This window comes from Hylobates moloch, unplaced genomic scaffold (assembly GCF_009828535.3).
Source record: "Hylobates moloch isolate HMO894 unplaced genomic scaffold, HMol_V3 SCAFFOLD_1, whole genome shotgun sequence".
Classification (NCBI taxonomy): domain Eukaryota; kingdom Metazoa; phylum Chordata; class Mammalia; order Primates; family Hylobatidae; genus Hylobates; species Hylobates moloch.
Window position 1 is genome coordinate 63,506,314 of NW_026652276.1, and position 21,137 is coordinate 63,527,450.

Consider the following 21,137-nt stretch of genomic DNA (forward strand, 5'->3'; position numbering starts at 1 on the left):
AAATAAATAAATAAATAAATAAATAAATAAATAAATAAATAAATAAAAGTGTTTAAAAATTAAAAATTCAAATAATGTAGTTTCAGGTTTTATATAGGTTTTTATTGGAATCTACTGTTCTTTTTCTTTAAAAAAATGTGTTTAAGTGTTCTTAACTCTCTTTTTCTTTTTTAGGTAGAGATGCAGTTTCAGAGCTTGAAAGAATTTTATGAAACCGAAATCCCTCAGAAGGAGCAGGATGATGGTAAAGCCAAGCATTGTTCTGACTCGACTGAGAAGCAGTGGCAGCTATTTTTAAAGAAGAGTTTTGTAACACAAGATCTAGGGCTTGAGTTCCTTAATTTAATAAATATGGTAAGAATGACATTAAATGGATCACACCTTCTGCAAGGATTACTCATCAAAGTCAAAATAATAATTTCAAAGGTTCAGCTGTCTATTAATCAGCAGTTCTCTCCTAGGGAGTTCTCTTTAGTTTCATTCAACCTAGACCAGTCCTGAAGCCCAACATTTAAATGCTTGCTTGGCCTAGAACTTTGGTTAGTTTAAAACAGGAAGGCTGTTTTAACCATTAAGAAGAAAGTGACTGTAATCCAAATGCAACATTGTTATTATTAAATAGAGTCCTCAGAAGTCCACCCAAAAGTTCTGTGTTATTTTGAAAGCATGCAACAAGGTCCTTTCAAAATTTCTAGGGGCTAAAGACAACTTCTAAGATGAATCTACTTTTGATGAGTTTCTTACCATAGCAGATCTCTTTGTAGTGAAGGTCCATTGCATTTAGAAAAATATCCTAACCTTTAGCTGTCTTGAGTTATATCGGTAAAATATTTTAGAATCCTTATATCCACCCATAACCCATATAAAATTCCCTATAGGACACTTAAAAGATAGTCCACTTCTCTTTCAGTACCTCAAGTATTTTCCTAATGAAATCGCTCATTTCATTGTTGGAGAATGCCAGCTGCCAGTAACCTTTTTTTTTTTTTTTAATGTTAAATATATCTGTTTCCATATCTACTCCTAATCTTCTGTAGCTACACAGGGACAAAAAGTATTCATATTTAATTTCTCTTACACATGAAAGTCCTTCCAACATTAAAAACAGTTGCTATGTCTGAGTTTTGTCTGCAGCATTAAAAATCCTTTCCATCATTTATGAAGGAGCTTTATTTTTCTTTCTATGCTGATCCCCCTTTCTCAGGATTTTCTATGGTTTGTCAAGATCATTCATCAAATGTAACCAAAAAGTGAACTACCAGTGCAACATAGAGTACAATAAACTGGACATTATTATTTGCTAATGAGACCTACAATTATGCTAACATTTTTAGCAGTAGTTTCACTTTGCTGGTACATATTAAGCTTGTGATAGAACAAAACTCTCATATTTTTATTGCAGCTTCTGTCAAACCATGTCTCTCTCATATTATACCTGTGTCAGCCATTTACCTTTTTTATACAAATGTGGGCCTTTATATTTTTTCTTATTTAATTTTATTTTGTTAGTCTTCAAACATGATCCCATCTTGCTAAACTAATTTGAAACTATCTAGTATATTAGCCATCTGTCTTGGGTTTAATTCTGTAGATATGACAAGTAAGCTTTCTATGGCAGCAATTAGTACTTAAATATAAATGCCTAAAGGGCAGATTGGCATTCCAGCCGTCTACTGATTAACCAGTTTTTAAAATAATCATGAATGCTCCCAGTAGTACTTAATTCAGCCACTACTTCATAATCTTTGTATTAAGTCTATAATGGGAGACTTTCTCAAATAAACTGCTCAAAAGAAGGTTTACCTACCTAGTATCCTATCAATGACATAGACAATTTGTCATAAATCAGGTTGGCTCCTAGCGATCAAGGCATTCTTTCCAAAATGCTCACAAAGTGACTGGTAAGTAATGAACTTATTGCACTGATTTTCAGTGTGAAGCTTACCAATCTGTAAATTGTATAGTCCATCCTTTCCTCCTTTCGAAAATCAGGGCATTTTCTGTCCTCTAATTTTATGGCCCTTCTAGTTTCTGTAGATTTTCAAAGATAACCGACAGCTGCAATTTGCTCTGTACCTGGGATGTGATTAATCTCAGTCTGGAGCCCGAATTCATTTGGAAGAGTTAGGTTCTAACTACCCTCATCTACTTGGAGCTACAATTTTCTCTTTATCTTGTTTCAACTTTTGTTGTTTGAAGACCATTCTTGATAAACCTACTTGGAAATAAAATATGCATTAGCTGATTCTAATTTATCCAACACGAGCCTGAAACATTAAAAAAAAACTTGCTAAGCAATTTGCCCATGTGCCTATGTGATCTAGGTGCTTTACTGCAAAAAAAAAAAAAATTATTTTTTGTTTAGAACATTTAGAACATGTATTATCTGTCTATCTCTCTGTCTCTCTCTCGAACTTTTACATAGTTCAATCAGTCTTCTCCCATCTGTTGATTATGTATGTTTCTGATTTACCTAAGGGAATTCAAATACTTTCAAACTGCATAATTTTGTCTATCTTTTTATTACTAACTTCATTAGAGAAATTTTAGTTCTGGAATCTACAGTCAGTACTTTTATTTATTAAATTACTGATGAAATTCTGTTTCTTGTCTGCTCTTTTCCCATCTTTCCAATACTTTCTTGAACTATATTAACCCTAGGCACTTAAAATGTTCATCAGCTAACTACAACATTTGGATCTGGAGCTCTTTCTTTCTTTCTTTCTTTCCTTTCTTTTCTTTTTTTTTTTTTTTTTTTTTTTAGATGGAGTCTCGCTCTGTCACCCAGGCTGGAGTGCAGTGGTGTGATCTCAGCTCCCTTTAACCTCCAGCTCCTGGGTTCAAGCGATTCTCGTGCCTCAGTCCCCTGATTAGCTGGAATTACAGGTACCCGCCACCACGCCTGACTAATACTTGTATTTTTAGTAGAGACGAGGTTTCACCATGTTGACCAGGCTGGTCTCGAACTCCTGACTTTAAGTGATCTGCCCACCTCTGCCTCCCAAAGTGCTGGGATTACAGGCATGAACCACAGTGCCCGGCCAATCTGGAGCTGTTTCTGTTGTCTAATTTTTCTCTTGGTTTCCAGTCCTGTAGTCCTGTTTCTTGGCAGAACTAGTGAATATTTATCAAATGCCAGACATTATGTATAAAAAATTGGAGGATAGGCAGATGGTGTTTTCTTCTTCAAGAAAGGGTCACCCTTCTTTCTCCAGACAGGCGTTGGTGGGCAATCACTCAAGCCAATCAGAAGCTGGTGGAGTTGTGTTTGCAGTGTAGTCCTGTCCCCTCAGGCTCCCAGAGTTTTGTATTGAGAGCTAGGTGCTTTCTCTGAGGTCTCTGCCCCTGGCAGGTCACAAACTCCAATCTTTGTTTGGGTAGTCTGCTGAAAAACTCCACTCTGCTTTCCAGAGGCCTTTTGCTCAGGTTCTTCCCTCTCTGGAGTCAGCCTCTCTAGTTCTAGTTGTCCGAGCAGCTCTCTGCTTCCTTCAAATGGATTCCTTCTGCATTTTACTCAGCTTTTCTAGGTATTCTAAGGAAAAGCACTGCTCTGCCACTGGCTACCCCATTCTACCCAGAAGTCCTTTGTTACTTATTTAGAATGTTTCAGATTGTACAGTCAGATTTTCGTTTTTAAAGATCTGCAACGATAATTTATTCCAAATTATATTTTGTAGACACAAATATAGATATAGACTATCTAAATAAACTTAGGTTATCATAATATTCCATGCCCACTTAGATCTCCCAGAAACAGCATATATTTTACTACTGTGCTTTGGTGGTCTTTTATCTTGATGTCATAAACATGGTCACTCTACCCTAAGGTCTTTACCCCTATTATATGATAAATAAGTTCCTCCTTATTGATAAAATTAAAGCCCACGTAATAAGGAAATTTATTGGTTAGCAACATTTGGAGAGATGAAATTGTTGGTAAAGTAAGTAAAACAATTTTTTTTATTCTTATATCTTTTGGACCACTAGGCTTTTAAACAAACATTATTGTTGAATCATGGTGACTAATTGGCTTGTTAAGAAGGCAGAGGCCAGCTGGTATACTCAGTTGAGTGTTCTGTTCTTTACTGGGTTCTTGTGGCTCATATTTTCATGCCAGAAATAGAAAAAATTTCAGTTCATCTAAAAATCATTAAGATCAGAGAAACTGATTCAGGCCCAAATTATGGCAGACATCTTGATGAAGGTGCTAATTTATTAATTTATAATGGCCAATACCAAGAATGCTATCTGGGATACAGCCTTCCTATTAGCAAGGTATCTGAAAAGCAAGACATCAGAAAACCATTCATGGTGCATGAATATAAACGAAAAATGAATGCTTTAGTGGCCTATTTAGACTGGATTATGGCAAAAATTTTCCATGTCCTACACAGAAGTAAAATGAGTACTGTGTTTACTAATTAGACCTCAGGCAAATTATTCAATCTTCTTGAGTGGCCAAAATATTCGTCTGCCAAATACATGATCACTTTTCACAGATCCTACTAGCTAGACATCTACGAATCCTACTTTAGCTCTCCTTTCTCTAGACCTCACTCAGACCACCATATCCTTCTGATTAAAGTTGTCATTGGCATGCTGCAGTTTCAAAATTTATATTAAATTATATAATACAATACATTCTGCTTAATCATTTCTTTAAAATATGTGAAATATAATTTTATTTATAATATAGATAAAAGTATAATTTCGGGTGGATTCTGCTGTAGTTGTCTAATATCTTTCATAATTTATTATGTATCATTAATAATGAGGGAATATATAATTTTATTCTTAAGTTCATGGGGGAAATCTCATTTAGGACCTACAAATATATATATTTTTTGGAATTGCCACTGTATAATGTGTAAAATAATATAAAAATATAAGTGTGCAATATCCATATCATTTAAAATAATTTTAAAATAAAATGGCCTATCTTTAAAAGATCCTGTTAAATATTTATGATACTGTCAATTGCTGTCATTGAGATGATAGAAATTTGAAGATTTATTGAGAAAGCCTGGCTATTAAAGTAAAAAACATAATAATTGTTTTGCCAAATGAATGTTCCTGTGCATTTTTTAAATGTTTCTACAGAAATAAAGCATGCATAGTCTTACTCTTTGCTCTTATTATCATTTTACCTCTAATTGAATTTCCCCTTGTTTAAAACCATTGTTTAAAAGATTTCGAACCAGTCAAGCAGAACATATGAAAGCTGGGAAGTGAAATATTTGATTTTAGATACTGTGCTTCCAGTGTATGATGTAGTTCTGAATACAGAGATACAGACTCATTTCAGTTCTCACAAAATGGAGGAACTTGAGAAACAGCAAAGGACATTTAAAATAATTGCAATGTATACAATGGAATAGTTTAAAGAAAAAAAAAAAAGTGGTCCAGAACAATCTGTCCCCTCCTATTCCTTGATACTGATATTTTGACATATTCCAATGAGCATGTGAAAATAAACTATGGAGTATACTTAAAATGCGTATAGGTATACGCATTTTTTAAATCTTCACTTCAAAAATTCTGGATCCCCTGCTCATTAAATAATCTTTCAAACCCTAGGAAATAACCAGACCCTAGGTAGGAATTCAAACACCCCTTGGGTCTTGAAGAACTCGGGACCGGATGTCTAAGCACAGTATATGGTTCCGAGAGCTCAACTGTGCCTCTGAGCAGGGAGTTCGGACTTGCTTGGATGTCAGAACCGTCTTCTGCTTTGGCTGTGATAAAGAATTTGCCTTGTAAAATAGTTATATACAACAAAAAGCTGTATCTCTTGGGAAAGAAAAGCTATTATATAAATTATTAATTTAACAGGCAAAAGAGAACGAGATATTAAATGTGAAAAATGAAGTGTACCTCATGAAGAACACCATGGAAAGCCAGAAAGCAGAACGGGAAGAACTTAGCCTCCTTCGGCTGGCATGGCAGCTTAAAGCCACAGAAAGCAAGCCTGGAAAACAGCAGTGGGCGGCATTCAAAGAGCAACTTAAAAAGGTGAGGCGAGGAACAATGGGATGTGAAAAGGAATGAAATTCTGACACAGGCTAACGTGAGCGAACCTTGAAAACACTAGCTAAGTGAAATAAGCCAAACACAAAAGCATAAATATCGTGTGATTCCACTTATAAATGAGGTCCCTGTAGTCAACCTCATAGAGGCAGAAAGCAGAATGTAGGTTACCAGGGACTGGGAGAGAGAGAGAGGGAGGGAATGGGGAGTTGTTTAATGGGTACAGAGTTTCTGTTTGGGATGATAAGTTCTGGAGATGGATGGTGGTGATGTTGATTGCACATTGATGTGAATGTATTAAATATCATACCTCTGAACTGTACACCCCAAAATGGTAAACATGGTAACTTTTGTTATGTATATTTTACCACAATAGAACAAAAAAAGGCAGCAGAAACCAAGGGCCTTACTCCTTGGTGGTTTAGAATCCTGAGCTCATGCCATACCCTGAGTGTTTTCCTGGGGTTTGAAAAATTTGATCACACTCTGCGTCATACCTAGAATGATCACATTTGCTGGAGATGTCAAAGAAAATGCATGTGTAACTGTCCAATATTTATTTCAGACTTCTCACAACTTAAAACTTCTTCAGGAAGCACTTATGCCTGTGTCTGCACTTGACCTTGGAGGGAGCCTCCAGTTCATTTTAGATCTACGACAAAAATGGAATGACATGAAGCCTCAGTTCCAGGTGAAGAAATATATTGCTGGATTTGGGTGAATGGAAAAAAATACTTAAAACTGTTTGGTTGCAGTTTACCTGATTAACTGTAATAGGCTGGTGAATTTCTATTTTTTAAAACAAAAGTATTGCTTGTCTAAAAATCCACTGTAGAGACATTATTCTTACTTTTTTCCTGCATTCTTTTGAATTTCATGATATACCAGCATTAGGGCTACAAAATGTCCTAAATAGATTTTTATATTAGATTTTTAAAATTCACATAGCTATTTAAACTAGTAATATATTTATCCTGTATTTTCACTCTAATTCTTTTCCTCGGGAGTGCAGAGGTGTTTTAAATTGAGACATCTCAGAACAAGGACGGGCAACCTCGGACCCAGAGGCTCTGCTGCCCTGGGTCCCTGAGGTGACCACTGTTATGTCACTGTCCTCACCCATCAGCACCCCAGGCACGTACCATCACCCTAGGAATTTTGCTGTGCTCTCCACTCCACCTTTCAGGATATGAGCAATAAAACCATGAGTCATGTTCCTGACCCTGACTGCTTAACGCAATCCCTATTTCCCTACCTCCTGTCTCTCCAAAATGTGACACAACTGCCAAAAATTGCCAGCTGCTAGTCACATTATACTTCTGCCTGGATTCTTATGCTTTGCTGCAAAATTTAGATACCTGTGTTTCTAGCTGTCACTACTTCATAAATGTGGGCTTCAAAGAATCCCAGAATCAGAATATTGAAGATTCCTTTAGGGAATATCTAATTGTAGATTCCTTTAAGACAAACACCAATGTAAAGTATAACCACCACGCCTGCTACATACAAACACACCCACCATTGTAATCCACAGCAAACTCTTTTAAAACTCTCAGCAAATGTGACTGGCCTATATTAGGCTCTTTAATACACCCTGTGTTATCTGCTTATATGTGTTTTGTTTGTGTGCACATTTGCATGCACGTGTAAGTTCCTCTAAATCAGGACTGTTGCCACACTTCTTTAGCCCTGTCACCACTGTGATGCACATATATTTGATGCCCAAATGCTTGAACTTGAAGACCCTTTTTAGGTCATTCTTCTGAAAATTATCTCCTTTGTCTAAATCATTTCCATTACTTTTACCTTTCATATAAAAGATCTACGCTTGAAATTATAGTAACATTCTCTATCTTTCTCTCACTGTCCTTTTTTTTTTTTTAGCCTTTGCCTCCAAGTTCAAGTGTTCTCGTGTCTCACCCCTGGGGTAGTTGGTTACAGGTGTGTGCCACCAGCCAGTAATTTTTGTATGCCATGTTGGCCAGGCTGGTCTTGAACTCCTGTCTTCAGGTGGCCCACCCTCCTTGGCCTCCCAAAGTGCTGGGATTAGAGGCGTGAGCCACCATGCCCAGCCTATAGTAGCATTCTCTTTAAAGTATGCCCCCTTTGCAAATTCTATTCCAGAATCTGGATTATCTGAGCAATGCTGGGTGAAAGGAAAGGCAGTTTATCCCTCCCTACATGTGATGGCTATTTGTGGATCATAGGATGACCACTTTTGAAGCAGTCTATCTACTATGCTGTTCAGCTGGTGGTTCATTCTGATCATTCTTTTATCACAGAGCACAAGTTATTCCCGATATATTTTTACACCCATCTTCTCATGGTGTTTTTACCATACCACCTGGTTCTAGTCTGTATTAAATATCAGAGATAATCATGGGGCTGCATAAAATATCGAAAATACATTTACTTAACAGATGAATAGATTATTTGGTATGCCATAGAAATGTATGACTTTGTTTTTCCACCTAGCTTTGAAATCTTTGTCGCATTGCTCATGCTATTTTTTTTTTGTAAACTTCTCAGGTGAATATAGAAAAATGTATCTCTATCATCCAGCACAATGCCCAAATATTTTGGAGGGTGGGGGCATTCATAATAAGTATTTGTTAACAAATGAAAGAGTGATTCATTGTTTAGACCTTTATATTGTCAGTTGTAAAGTAAAAAAGTTGTTTAAAAACAAGATTTTTTATTGCTTTCAATGTTTTAGCAATTGAATGATGAGGTTCAGTACATTATGAAAGAATCAGAGGAGTTAACTGGCAAAGGAGCCCCTGTAAAAGAAAAGTCTCAACAACTGAAGGACCTTATTCACTTCCATCAAAAACAGAAAGAGAGAATCCAGGATTACGAGGATATCCTGTACAAGGTGGTCCAGTTCCATCAAGTCAAGGAAGAGGTAAGGCTTAGAAGGGATGTCTGAAAAATCCTGAGTTTTAAACTATGCAATTAAAAATGAATTATTATATAATAAATAAAGGCCAAATTGTGTCTTCTAATATCAGAAGTTTACACAATCTAGCCCCTATCTTTTGTCTCACTATGTTCCTATTCTTCCTTTTGTTCCAGCCAAACTGAGTTCTTTGTCCCTCAGAGGTGATGCACACATACCTAACACCAACCCTTGACTCTCAGGCTGCCATTATTTGGCAAGTCTGTCTTTCTCCTCCCTCTTATCTAAATCCTATACCTCCTTCCAACAATCCTACCTCACTTGGAATGATTTATCTCTCTTCAAAAATCCTACAGCTCATTGTTTATTCCACATATCTTGCATTTTACTATCTTGATTCTTAATTAGTTTTTGAAAGTATAGCTTCCCGCCCACCCCTCCAATTCAATTCTAGGCTCTTTGAGGGTGAAAACCAAGTTTGAGGTTTTGTTTCTTTTTTTTTACACTTCAAGTACCTGACATCATGGAGTGCTATTTGTTGGTGGCATTTCTACAAAAACTTCATAGTTATGGTCTCTATTAACATAAGATGGAGAAATATTAATAATTATCCCTTTAAAATAGCCTCTAAATTTACTCAGAGCACAGACCTAGATCTTGCTAAGGTTTTGGGTCATGACCAAAGAGACTGTTTCCTTCTTTAATGGAACTGACAATGTTAGCAGTTCAATTTTACCACCATTGGATTTGCAGCATTCTAACATTTATTTGGCTAATGCCAACAGTTTATAGATGGGCTTGGCAGCATTTCGACCAGCTACCAAAATGTGCTATAGAAATTAGGCTTACAAAAAATCTGTCTTCATATAAAACCCAGGTTAATTGTTAATGCCCTAAATTGTAGCTGGGACATCTCATCAAATCAAGAGAGCTGGAATTTGTAGAGCAGCCGAAGGAACTGGGTGATGCCCATGATGTGCAGATTCACCTCCGGTGCTCTCAGGAAAAGAAAGCCCGTGTGGACCATCTCCACAGACTGGCCCTTTCCTTAGGAGTGGACGTCATCTCATCAGTGCAGCGGCCTGTAAGCATCTAATATCACCATCATTTAGACTCAGTTCTAGCTGGGGCTTGGCCTAGCATATGAAAGAAACCAGGCGGATTGCTTAGTATATGTTAAATTTAAAAATAAATTAAACCATTGGGGTAGTTATTTGTGATTCGTTTCTACCCTCTGACAAAAGAAAAAATTTTAAGTAGAAAATCTGAATATAAAAGTCTTGTTGAATACCTCTATTTTCATGAAAAAAATTTTTTAAAGAGTATTTATATAGTAGATCTGTGTAGTCCAGTGTGGCAGTCACTTTTTTGCCTTTGACGTGTGCCTAATGCAACTAAAAAACTAAAGTTTTAATTTTATTTAACTTGCATTAATTTAAATATAAATTTAAAAATCGATCCTCAGTATAGTTATTGGAAAACTTTTAAGTATGTTGGGAGCAATTTGGGTATGGGAATCAACTTTTGAAACTGTAAATTTAAAAAATTAAAATACAGATCAAATATTTCTGATCAAAGTTTAGCAACAAATGAGGATGCTCAAAGTATGAAATACACACCAGATTTCAAAGAGGTATTATGAAAAGCAATCATATTAGTATTTTTTATATTACTTACATGTTAAAATGGTGATATTTGGACATAGTTGGTTATTATAAAAATTAATTTTGCTCTAGCTTTTTATTTGATTTTTTGATATGACTACTAGACAATTTTAAATTATTTGTGTGGTTCACATTTTGTTGGCCAGTGCTGTTTTGACATTGCAGATCTGGAAGACCATCTAGATCTTAGAGTTCATCCAGGCCAGAGCTGTCATTTTATGAATGGAGAATTTGAGGCAAACAGAAATTCCCACCTTACCCATAAAAGCCCAGAATGGAGGAGTCCAAGCCCCCTGATTCTAGCCAGGGCTCATTGGATTTGTTTGATGCCACTGTCAGACTTCAAAAGAGGGGCCTAAAAGAGAAGGAAATATTCCCAGATCAAATTTTCATCAATAACACACTGGACATTGATTCTTAAAAAAAATTCCTTCTTCAGCCTGGGCACATTGGCTCACGCCTGTAATCCCAGCACTTTAGGAGGCCGAGAAGTTCAAGTCCAGCCTGACCAACATGGCGAAACTCTGTCTCTACTAAAAACACAAAAATTAGCCAGGCGTGGTATTACGTGCCTGTAATCCCAATTACTTGGGAGACTGAGGCAGGAGAATCGCTTGAACCCGGGAGGCAGAGGTTACAGTGAGTCGAGATCCAGCCATTGCACTCCAGCCTGGGTGACAGAGTAAGACTCCATCTCAAAAAAACAAACAAACAAAAACAACAACAACAACAACAACAAAAAACAAAAATCCTTCTCCAGATTTCTAACTTGAGGGGAGAAAAGATTATGTTTACTCTAACAATAGGTATAACATTAATAAAATCATAATGGCCCATTTTATTTTAAAATACATGTAAGATATCCACTAAACTATATGAAATAGAGTGAATCTAAAATATATATTTTTTAAACTGAAAGAGAAATACAAATTATCTGTTGTTATTAATGGAATTGGTTTTTTGCCAGGAAAGAGCTTTCTTTTTAAAGAGTTTATTTTATTAGTACATTTATTTTTAAAAGAAAAAGAAAGCAAGAAGTCTCACTTTGTGCAAATAACGTAAATTGTTCTCCAATCCTCTTCTGGCCTTGGCCCTGGCAGCCCCACTGTGCTGAGCTGAGATTGGAGCACTTGCATAATGAACCTGAGGTTAGGCTCAAGCTGACAGGAAAATTATAGTGCAGAAATCAAATGTTTCTAATGCATATTTTATGCCTTTTGAAGTAAAATTATACCCTGTAATGAATGGCGTCTCTGAGGAGTTTGGTGTGATGAGCGAATCTTCAATACTAGAGATTCGAGCTGGGAAATGTCTTTTCCATAATGTTGGGTGTCTGGCTTCTTTCTGAAATAATTATGTTCAAATATGTTTAAGGTAAAATAAATCAGGAACCTATTTCTTTTTTTAAAAAGTGTCATTTATGAGTTTCATAATTCAGGTAAATAGCCTACTCGTCTTATTGCTGTTTCATCCATTCTCTCTGTTACCACCATTTGTCTCTTTTAGCACTGCTCTAATGTTTCTGCAAAGAACCTACAGCAGCAGCTGGAGCTCCTTGAGGAGGACAGCATGAAGTGGCGTGCCAAAGCTGAGGAGTATGAACGGACCCTGTCCCATAGTGCGGAGTACTGCGCCATGAGAGACAAGATAAATGAGGTGGGGGTGGGAGGGGTGAGAATTGGCACATTGCCAAAAAGCTATTTGACCCTAAAGCATATGTCTAAATGTCCACATATGTGCACACTCCCACACACACACAAACACACAATGAATCAGGAGACTTTCTTCTCACTTATTTCTTTTAATCCACTGAGCAGTGACCTCAGGGATCTGGAAGTTTGAGTAAACGTCAAGCTCTCAAATTTGTTGAAGTCAGTATGATGTCAGTGCATAGAAAAACCTATAATTCAGTAGTACAGTTTTTTTGGTTGCTTTTGTTTGTTTGTTTTTTGCTTCCCCCTTCTCCCTCAAACCTGTATAGCAGTCATTTGCTTCAGTGGATACAGCTTTTTCAGGACCCAGAGGAAGGGGTGACATTGACCAGTTCATTGCAGCCAACTCCAGCCTGCTGAGATTCTATTTAAGGGTCATTGACTCATGGTGAATCAATGGTGCCAGGGGCCAGGGAGCAGACACTTTGCTTTGGAGGCTACGAAGTATTAGCACTGAGGTCAAGTGGCTGGTTTCATATTTACTCAAACTGACTGGCTTTTCTGGCAAAACAACTCTTCAAGAAAAAAACAAATAACAGATCAAAGTGATCTTCTACATCCATGCACCTCCACATGCTTAATTCTACCTCCTCCGCCTCAACTGTAACAAATCCACAACACCTAGATATTCACTAAATCACAACCACCACCTGCTCCTAGCTAAGCTTTCCATTGAAAGGCTTACTTGTTCTGAGAAAACAACTCACAGATTGGGATAGCAATGGTTCTGATTCTTGACTGGGAAGTGATAGCAGAACACAAGGGTACACATAATTCTAGATTTATCTCCATTTAGAGAAAAATATTTCTGAGCCCATTAAGCTATAAGTCCATTGGGAAAGAAGGTGGTGGAAAAGGAGGCAGAAAACTTTCTTCACTTTCTGTTTATGCCCAGTTTACGTCAACTAGACCCAGCAAGTATCAAATATTATCCAACAACATTAAAGCACAGAAATAAGTATAAATAACTCAACTTTAATGGCCTGGCTCTGAAGTGGCCCTTCCTGTAGGCCACACATTGACAGACCACAGGCAGGTGCAGGATGGACCATGGCTGGAAGGAAAACCTGAGGGGAAGAGAGCAGGAGTGGCCACTTCGATTCTGTTAAACACGAGGGAAGCAGGAACTGACATCTGATAATGATGTTCATTTCAGCAGTGTGCTACAGGACTGTAGAGTTTCAGCTCAGAATTTGTGTTCCAGGGAGTTGCTTTTGGCTAGAGAGACGTCGACTCTTCGGAGTTGAACCGGTAGTGTAATTTGCCCTCTACGTGATAGAATGGCCACTTCCGGTTCTTGTGCTGCTGCTCACACGTCAATCACGTCTTGTTAAGGAAAACCGTCAGAGCACATTGGTCTCCCCAAGGCTACAAAATGTGGATTCATGGTCATGGAAACTATTCCTTTACAGTCTTTCCTTAAAGTGATCTTCTTTATTCTTCTTTCTCTCTTCTTTCCTCCTCTCCCCCTTTCTTCCCGTTTTCCCTCCTTCTCTTCCTCCTCCTCTACTTCTGTTTGTAAACCTTCGTCTTGCCAAAATCCTCTCTCTTTGCAGTGATGGTTGGGCTCTACATTTGCTAAAGCGCAAGTGGAGCAGGCTGAGGGGTTTTCCCAGCCCCCTCTGGCTCCGTTTCTATCTCCCTGTAGAGCTGTGACATGTCTCCCTGTTCAGGCCCTTCCAGCAGGAATTCTATTTATAGGGACTGCCTCATGATGAGACTGTGTTTGGAGCCAGCCGGCCGGGATGACAAATTTCCCTTCCTGTCAATAGTAGGGACGCCCCAGGATTGTCTGTACCGTGTCAGGAATGAGCAGCCAGATACATGCGGGTTTGATTTAAGAATCAGGTATTACTTTAGCATGCTGTTACATTTTAAGAGAGATATTCTTCCCATTTGCTTCCACTACTGATCCAGTTCATCTTTCATGTAACTTACAATTTCGCATTTAAATGACCTTTGAGAACTTTGAGTCTTTGTCACTTCTGCTTTTTTGTGGAGATATAGTGAGTGTGCACACCCTGGACTTTCCCACCACAGGCCTAAGGAAAAATAATCCGAAGGAATATTTTCCGTGCCCCTTAGGAAAATAAAAATACGTGTGTTCCAGTTTATATTGTGAATAGCAGAGCCCAAACAGACGGCCAGTGTCCACAGTGGTAATAATATTTGCTATCTAGACATTATTATTGTTGTTATCATTATTAGTCTTTGGGTATAGCTGCTTAAAACGTATGTAAAATTAAATACGATACGTTACACTAATTTTTTTCTGCATAAACAAAATTAGATAACATGCCAGAGGACTGAACCAAGTATAGCATTTAATGTTTAAAGTTGATTTTTAAACACCATTTCACTTTCAATGTGCTTACAGTACTGTTAGAAAGTTCACAGACTCTGACTTGCAATGGATTTTGGAGAATGTCCAGTTCAGTATGTTCATTTTTCAGATAGGAAAACTGAGGAGCATATGACTTTCATGTTATGAATATGCTACAGGACAACAGAGTTTCAGCTCAGGGTGTTCCAGGGAATCAACTTCAGGCCACAGACTTATTTGTTGGGCACCAACATGCTTATCATTTGTTAAACTCAGAATTCACGATTTACATAATATTTCAGTGCCATTCAACTACTGCATGGTCTGATGTTAAATATCTTCTTTTTTCATGCTTTCCTCTTCTATCCCTGTTTTCTGGGATATCTAAGATGTTTGTATGATCTGATATAATAGTACAGTTCATTTGGTTATTTCAAAAAAATTTCTTTCTTCACTGTGCTGTAGCTAACTTACATGGTCTTAACTGCACTGAAAGCCCTTAGAAAAGAACCCAATACCTCGAGGCAAAATAAAGTGTTCCAAATGTGATTTTTAAAATGTAATGTGATGTGCCTTAAAGACAACGAATGATAGTTTGTGCTTTATATTTGAGAAAAAAACATTTTTTTTCCAATTTCATATGAAGACATAGGAAATTGTAGAACCTTATTTTCTTCTTGTCTACCTACTAGAAAAATAATCTTCAGACTGCCAGACTTTGTGTTGTTTCCTACCCATTTCACACAAAGATACATTTGTATGCTTGAATGTTGAATATAATTCATATTTTTTCTTGCCTGGCTATATAAATAAGTTGTTCATACACAAAGCACAGTAGACATACTCTCTGCCATTTTACATGACACAGAAACATCATTCTTTACACATCTACATTTAGAAATGTAATAAGTAAATATCAAGCATGTTTTCTTCTTTCAACCTGACCAAAAAAATTACCTTTACGTTTACATGATGTTAATGGAAATTTGTAACTCAAGGCTCATATTGCAGATCACAATTACTTTGCTGAAAAGAATAGTAATGACAGAATCAGGTTGGTATCCATTTTCTCAAGTTTTCCACATAGAACTTCCAGATAATTATTTTACCTTACCCTGAAATTTTCCACTGTAGCAACATCTTACCCATCAGGAATTATGCAGAAAAGGACTTAGTATATATGTTCCATGTATCGGCCACATGTTCTAATGGCACAAATTCTTTTTTCAATTTGAATAAATCAGTCAAATGAGTTCCAGGGATACAAGTCGATTAGTAGCAGTAAATTAGAATAGAGGAATAGTGTTGCTATGGACACATACGCAATAAAATTTAAACCGCCTGACGTTGTATAGTGCTTCGCCACTGACAAAATGACCGTGGACTGCTATCCACTGGCAGGAAAGGAAGCAGAGAAAGAGTTTTCATAGACGGCAAAATATCCAACAGGGCAGCACAATGCTATAGTACAGACAATAATTATTTTTCAAGATTTATAACCTGAGTTCATCATTTTCTTTAAAAAGGACTCCATTATATTTACTCAACGAATGTGTTAATGTGGCTTCTGTGTACCAAGCCATAAGAATACAAATAGCAGTGGCTCACACCTGTGTTTCCTGCACTTTGGGATGCCAAGGTAGGAGGATTGCTAGAGCCCTGGAGTTCCAGTCCAGCCTGGGCAAGATGGTGAGACCCTGCCTCTACAAAAAAAACATTTTTTTTTTTTTGAGACCGAGTCTCACTCTGTCACCCAGGCTGGAGTGCAATGGTACGACCTTGGCTCACTGCAACCTCTGCCTCCCAGGTTCAAGCAATTCTCCTGCCTCAGCCTCCCGAGTAGCTGTGATTACAGACATGCACCACCATGCCCAGCTAATTTTTGTATTTTTAGTAGAGATGGGGTTTCGCCATGTTGGCCAGGCTGGTCTTGAACTCCTGACCTCAGGTGATCCACCTGCCTCAGCCTCCCTAAGTGATAATTGATAATTGTAGCAAATGATTTGGGTTAAATTTGGAGGTTTTAGGTCTCTTGATTTTGAATGAAGCATCCCTGGGAGGTAATAAGATCACAGCTTTCTGTTACTGAATATGAGCATCAAAAAGCTTTTTTCTGGAGTGAATAAAATGACAGGCAAGAAATGACATTCATGAAATGGACATTGTGGAGATTAACCAGTCATTTTATATTTTTGCTTCTGGCCAAACATGTGCCGTAGTTCTAAGGAAAGTCTTTCTTTTTAAATGCATTAAATGCATTTCTGTTTTAAATATCCCATGTCCCTAACACAAATTGGCCTTGACAGCAGCAAACTTATAAATAATACATTCTTGTGCCAAAACTGGCTCAACCAGCTTCGTCAAGACTAACAATAGCAAGCCAGCCTTACTTGGCATCAGCCTCTTTTCCCTTCTGCTTCTTTCCAGAGAAGCTTTGTTTATTCCTAACCCTGAGAGGGGGCTTACGGCACGCTGGAAAATTTGGCAAAGATGCTCATTCTGCTAATTTCAAAATAGCTATAGTTTTTAAATCTTAACTTATTTCTAATTATAGCTATGTTAACTCAGTCTGTTTATTCTATGGTAAATACAGAGGAGCTGAACACATGAAAAGATGGGAAAATAAAATTATTCATTAAAAATATATTTTCCCTAATTTTCTGAAGACTTTGAGGAACTTTAATATGAATTATAACATCATTTCAAGATTTCTAACAGGGTAAACTTTTTCTCACCCCAAGCTTGAGGTGTTTTTCTCCACTTATGTGCTCAACTTGAGCAGTTGTCTCAGACCCATCCCGCCATTCCCCATTGTTGACAAGCTGACTAAAGTTAGAAACAGCTGTGTGAACAATGATACCACAGCCCAGCAATTATGGCACTTGGTTCCTTTAAAAATATGACCACAAGTTATGTGGGGATTAGATGGGAAGTTAAGTTTTCATATTGGAAAGTGCAGGTAAGAAAATTAAGAATGGCAAGATTTTTCAATCACTGAAGGTAGTTTCATGCATGCTGCTTTCCATTCGTATCTGCAGTAGTCCTGAATTTAAGTTGAAAAAGGGACAGAGATATAGATTTAAAATGGATTTCCAGTGAAACCAAAAGAGAAAAGTGCCAGCAACTTTGTCAAGGGAGCTCATGTGTCAGAAAGAAGCTGATCCCATTTCACATACTCATAGTGTCATGAACATTCTTTGACCTTATAAATCATCTTCAGTGGAAGTGCACATGTTCTGAAGCAAACAGAAATCAAATCACACTCCTCATTTATCAGTCTTAAATTTCTTAATCCAAAGTAGATTTAAAATCTCATGGTTGAGAATTAAAGTATTAAATCTCAGCCTTTCTCTATTTATCATATCGTTTTCAAATAGACATTGAACTTTCCCATTTAAAGCAGATGTAATCCAATGGTTATCAGGTTAATGACAGAGAACCCTCTTCCTTTCTCTAGACTAAGGTTTTCTGATATATGTCACATTTCAGTAGAGAAAAATATATGACTATATTTTATATATTCTTATACATAAGTAGAAGAATATATAAGTTTATTTTCCAGTGGATAAATGTTAGTGACAGGGCATTTTTTCCCTTTATTTTTATTGTGGTAAAATGCACATAGCATGAAATTTACCAGCTTAACTGTTGTAAGTGTATAGTTTAGTGGTATTAAGTACGTTCACATTGTTGTGAACCCATCACCACCATCCATCTGCAGAACTTTTTTATCATCCTAAACAGAAACTCTGCACTCATTAAATAGTAACTCGTTATTGAGATGTTTTTTAAAACAATAATGTCTGGTTTCCTCAGATGTGGTACTTATTACATTTATAGTTGCAAAAACTCTTGCCAAAATTTTATGTAAATTACTAAGGATATAACGCCTTTATATCTCAATCTTATAAAATTGACATTATCCTTTCCTGTTAAAACCAAACATATGCACATTAAAACACTGAGTGCCATAGAATGTAAATATTTATTAGTTATTTCACAAATGTATCAACTGAATATGATCTTTTAAATATTCCCCTAAGTTTCTAATAGAGAAATAATGTTCAAATTCTGAAGATTTTCACTTTTTCTGAACATTACTGATTTATTTATCAGTTAAAGTGGTTCATGCCATCTCTATGCTTGGTTTAGTTTGTAACTTAATGTTCAACAACTTTATTTACCATATAAACTAAACAACACTGATTAAGTATATGTGTATCAGATGCAAAAATTCTATCAGTATAATAATTTCCGTGTGTAATTCCACTAGGGCTTTAAAGTTGATGTCTCCAAGATGTGTTAAAGATAAGATAAAGGCTTTATTTTCACAGTCTGAAGAATTTGAAATAAGCATTTTGAGAAAGCATGCATTTTGTAGGGCAAGTATGTTTTTCTGCATTACAGTTCTAAAATCTAGCACATACACAGTCTTTATTCCCTCCCAAATAATTTGTTTGCTATCATTGAAAAGAATTTTAATGCTTTTCTGACTTCTCTTATCTTAGCTCAAATTTATCAACCATGACATTGTTCACTCTTGCTGTTAAATGCCTCCATATAATCTGAGAAGGTGTTTTTTTCTCTGTACTTCTCTTTGTTGATAATACAAAAAGAGAGTTGCCTGTCAATACGCTTATCCTTCTTAAATATAGAGAAGGGACAGAAAGTGGTGCATTTAATGGAACTGCACTGCTTAGAAATTTGGTGCACTGGTAAAGTTGAACTGTTGTTAAGACTGTCAAAATCTAACCCCTATGTATAGCTATATGCTTTATTTATACACAAGTTAGCATAGCCGTCATTAACAACAACTCTCACTTTACTTTTTTTGTTTTTGAAGGATCTCTGAAGTTAATGGTCTATACCTAAGAAGTAAAACTCTTCAGAGCTGCTCACGAAAAATAATTTTTAACTGGGCACATACAGTTATTTTTCTACTAAATCTCATATTTGGTCTTCTCTTCCACCCCACCATTGTCTTGGGTGGTCTAAATGTCAACACTTCGTTGACCTCTTCAACATTGATAGGTTTTTGGAGCCTTCATAAAAGTATACATGATGGCTGTGAGAGAGTATTGGAAGATAGATCTGGGGCAAATATTAGTATATCAAAAACAGAATGAATGCGAAAAAAATATCAAATAAATTCAAATAAGAAAACTAGGGTTGTTAAAATTTATGTATGATATTTGAGAAATTTTCTTACTTGAGGGACAAAGGAATATTCTATAGCTATAATCCTAATTAAAAATTACAAATCGAAAAGTATTAACAAACATTTTATAATTACTTATATTTGGAAGATACATTTAAATTCACTTTGTATGTCCACTTGGCAGATTTGTTTTCTAATGAAAATCACTCTGAGGCTGGGCGCGGTGGCTCAAGCCTGTAATCCCAGCACTTTGGGAGGCCAAGGTAGGTGGATCACTTGAGGCCAGGAGTTCGAGACCAGTCTGGCCAACATGGTAAAACCCTGTCTCCACTACAAATATAAAACTTAGCCAGCCATGGTGGCACACATCTGCAGTCCTAGCTGGTTAGGAGAGACATGAGAATTACTTGAACCCAGGAGGCAGAGGTTGCAGTGAGTCAAGATCCTGCCAATGCACTCCAGCCTGAGTGACAAAGTGAGACCCTGTCTCAAAAAAAGAAAGAAAGAGAGAAAGAGAAAGAGTGAAAGAAAGAAAGAAAAATGATGAGTTCATGTCTTTTGTAGGGACATGGATAAAACTGGAAACCATCATTCTCAGTAAACTATCGCAAGGACAAAAAAACAAACACCGCATGTTCTCACTCATAGGTGGGAATTGAACAATGAGAACACATGGACACAGGAAGAGGAACATCACACTCCGGGGACTGTTGTGGGTTGGGGGGAGGGGAGAGGGACAGCATTAGGAGATCTACCTAATGCTAAATGACGAGTTAATGGGTGCAGCACACCAACATGGCACATGGATACATATGTAACAAACCTGCACATTGTGCACATGTACCCTAAAACTTTCAAAGTATAATAATAATAATAATAATAATAATAATAAAAAGGAAAAAAAAAGAGAGAGAGAGGGAGGGAGGGAGGGAAAATTACCCTAAATACATTTTTAAGATAACGAATATTGTGAAGTGTTCAGATGCTTTGATTTATTGCAAGTGACTTTGTTTTCTTATTTTAAGGAAACCACCTATTTCTTTTTATTGAATTACAGCTCAAAGACTCATTCAAAGATATCAAAAAGAAATTCAATAATTTGAAGTTTAATTACACTAAGAAAAATGAAAAATCTCGGAATCTGAAGGCGCTTAAATATCAAATTCAGCAAGTTGATATGTATGCTGAAAAAATGCAGGTAATAAGAAAGTATGGTTTGTATATGTGTGCATGTGTATGCATGTACTACATGATTATTGCAAAATTGTTTTGAATTTCAAATCTAGATACCTAACGCTGGCTTTTTGTAGCATTGGGACTCAAAGGGTATTTTTCCATTTTTATAACAATTTTA

General features: G+C 36.7%; 1 protein-coding gene across 1 annotated transcript in view; it reads left to right on the plus strand.

Moving 5' to 3' along the window:
• CCDC141 (coiled-coil domain containing 141) overlaps positions 1 to 21,137 on the plus strand; it is a 217,521-nt gene that overhangs the window by 174,130 nt on the left and 22,254 nt on the right. The window contains exons 12-18 of the mRNA XM_032755264.2: positions 175 to 354; positions 5,833 to 6,012; positions 6,593 to 6,718; positions 8,744 to 8,932; positions 9,831 to 10,010; positions 12,097 to 12,246; positions 20,841 to 20,981. Coding sequence (XP_032611155.1) covers positions 175 to 354; positions 5,833 to 6,012; positions 6,593 to 6,718; positions 8,744 to 8,932; positions 9,831 to 10,010; positions 12,097 to 12,246; positions 20,841 to 20,981 — 1,146 coding nt within the window. The remainder of the gene's footprint in view (positions 1 to 174; positions 355 to 5,832; positions 6,013 to 6,592; positions 6,719 to 8,743; positions 8,933 to 9,830; positions 10,011 to 12,096; positions 12,247 to 20,840; positions 20,982 to 21,137) is intronic.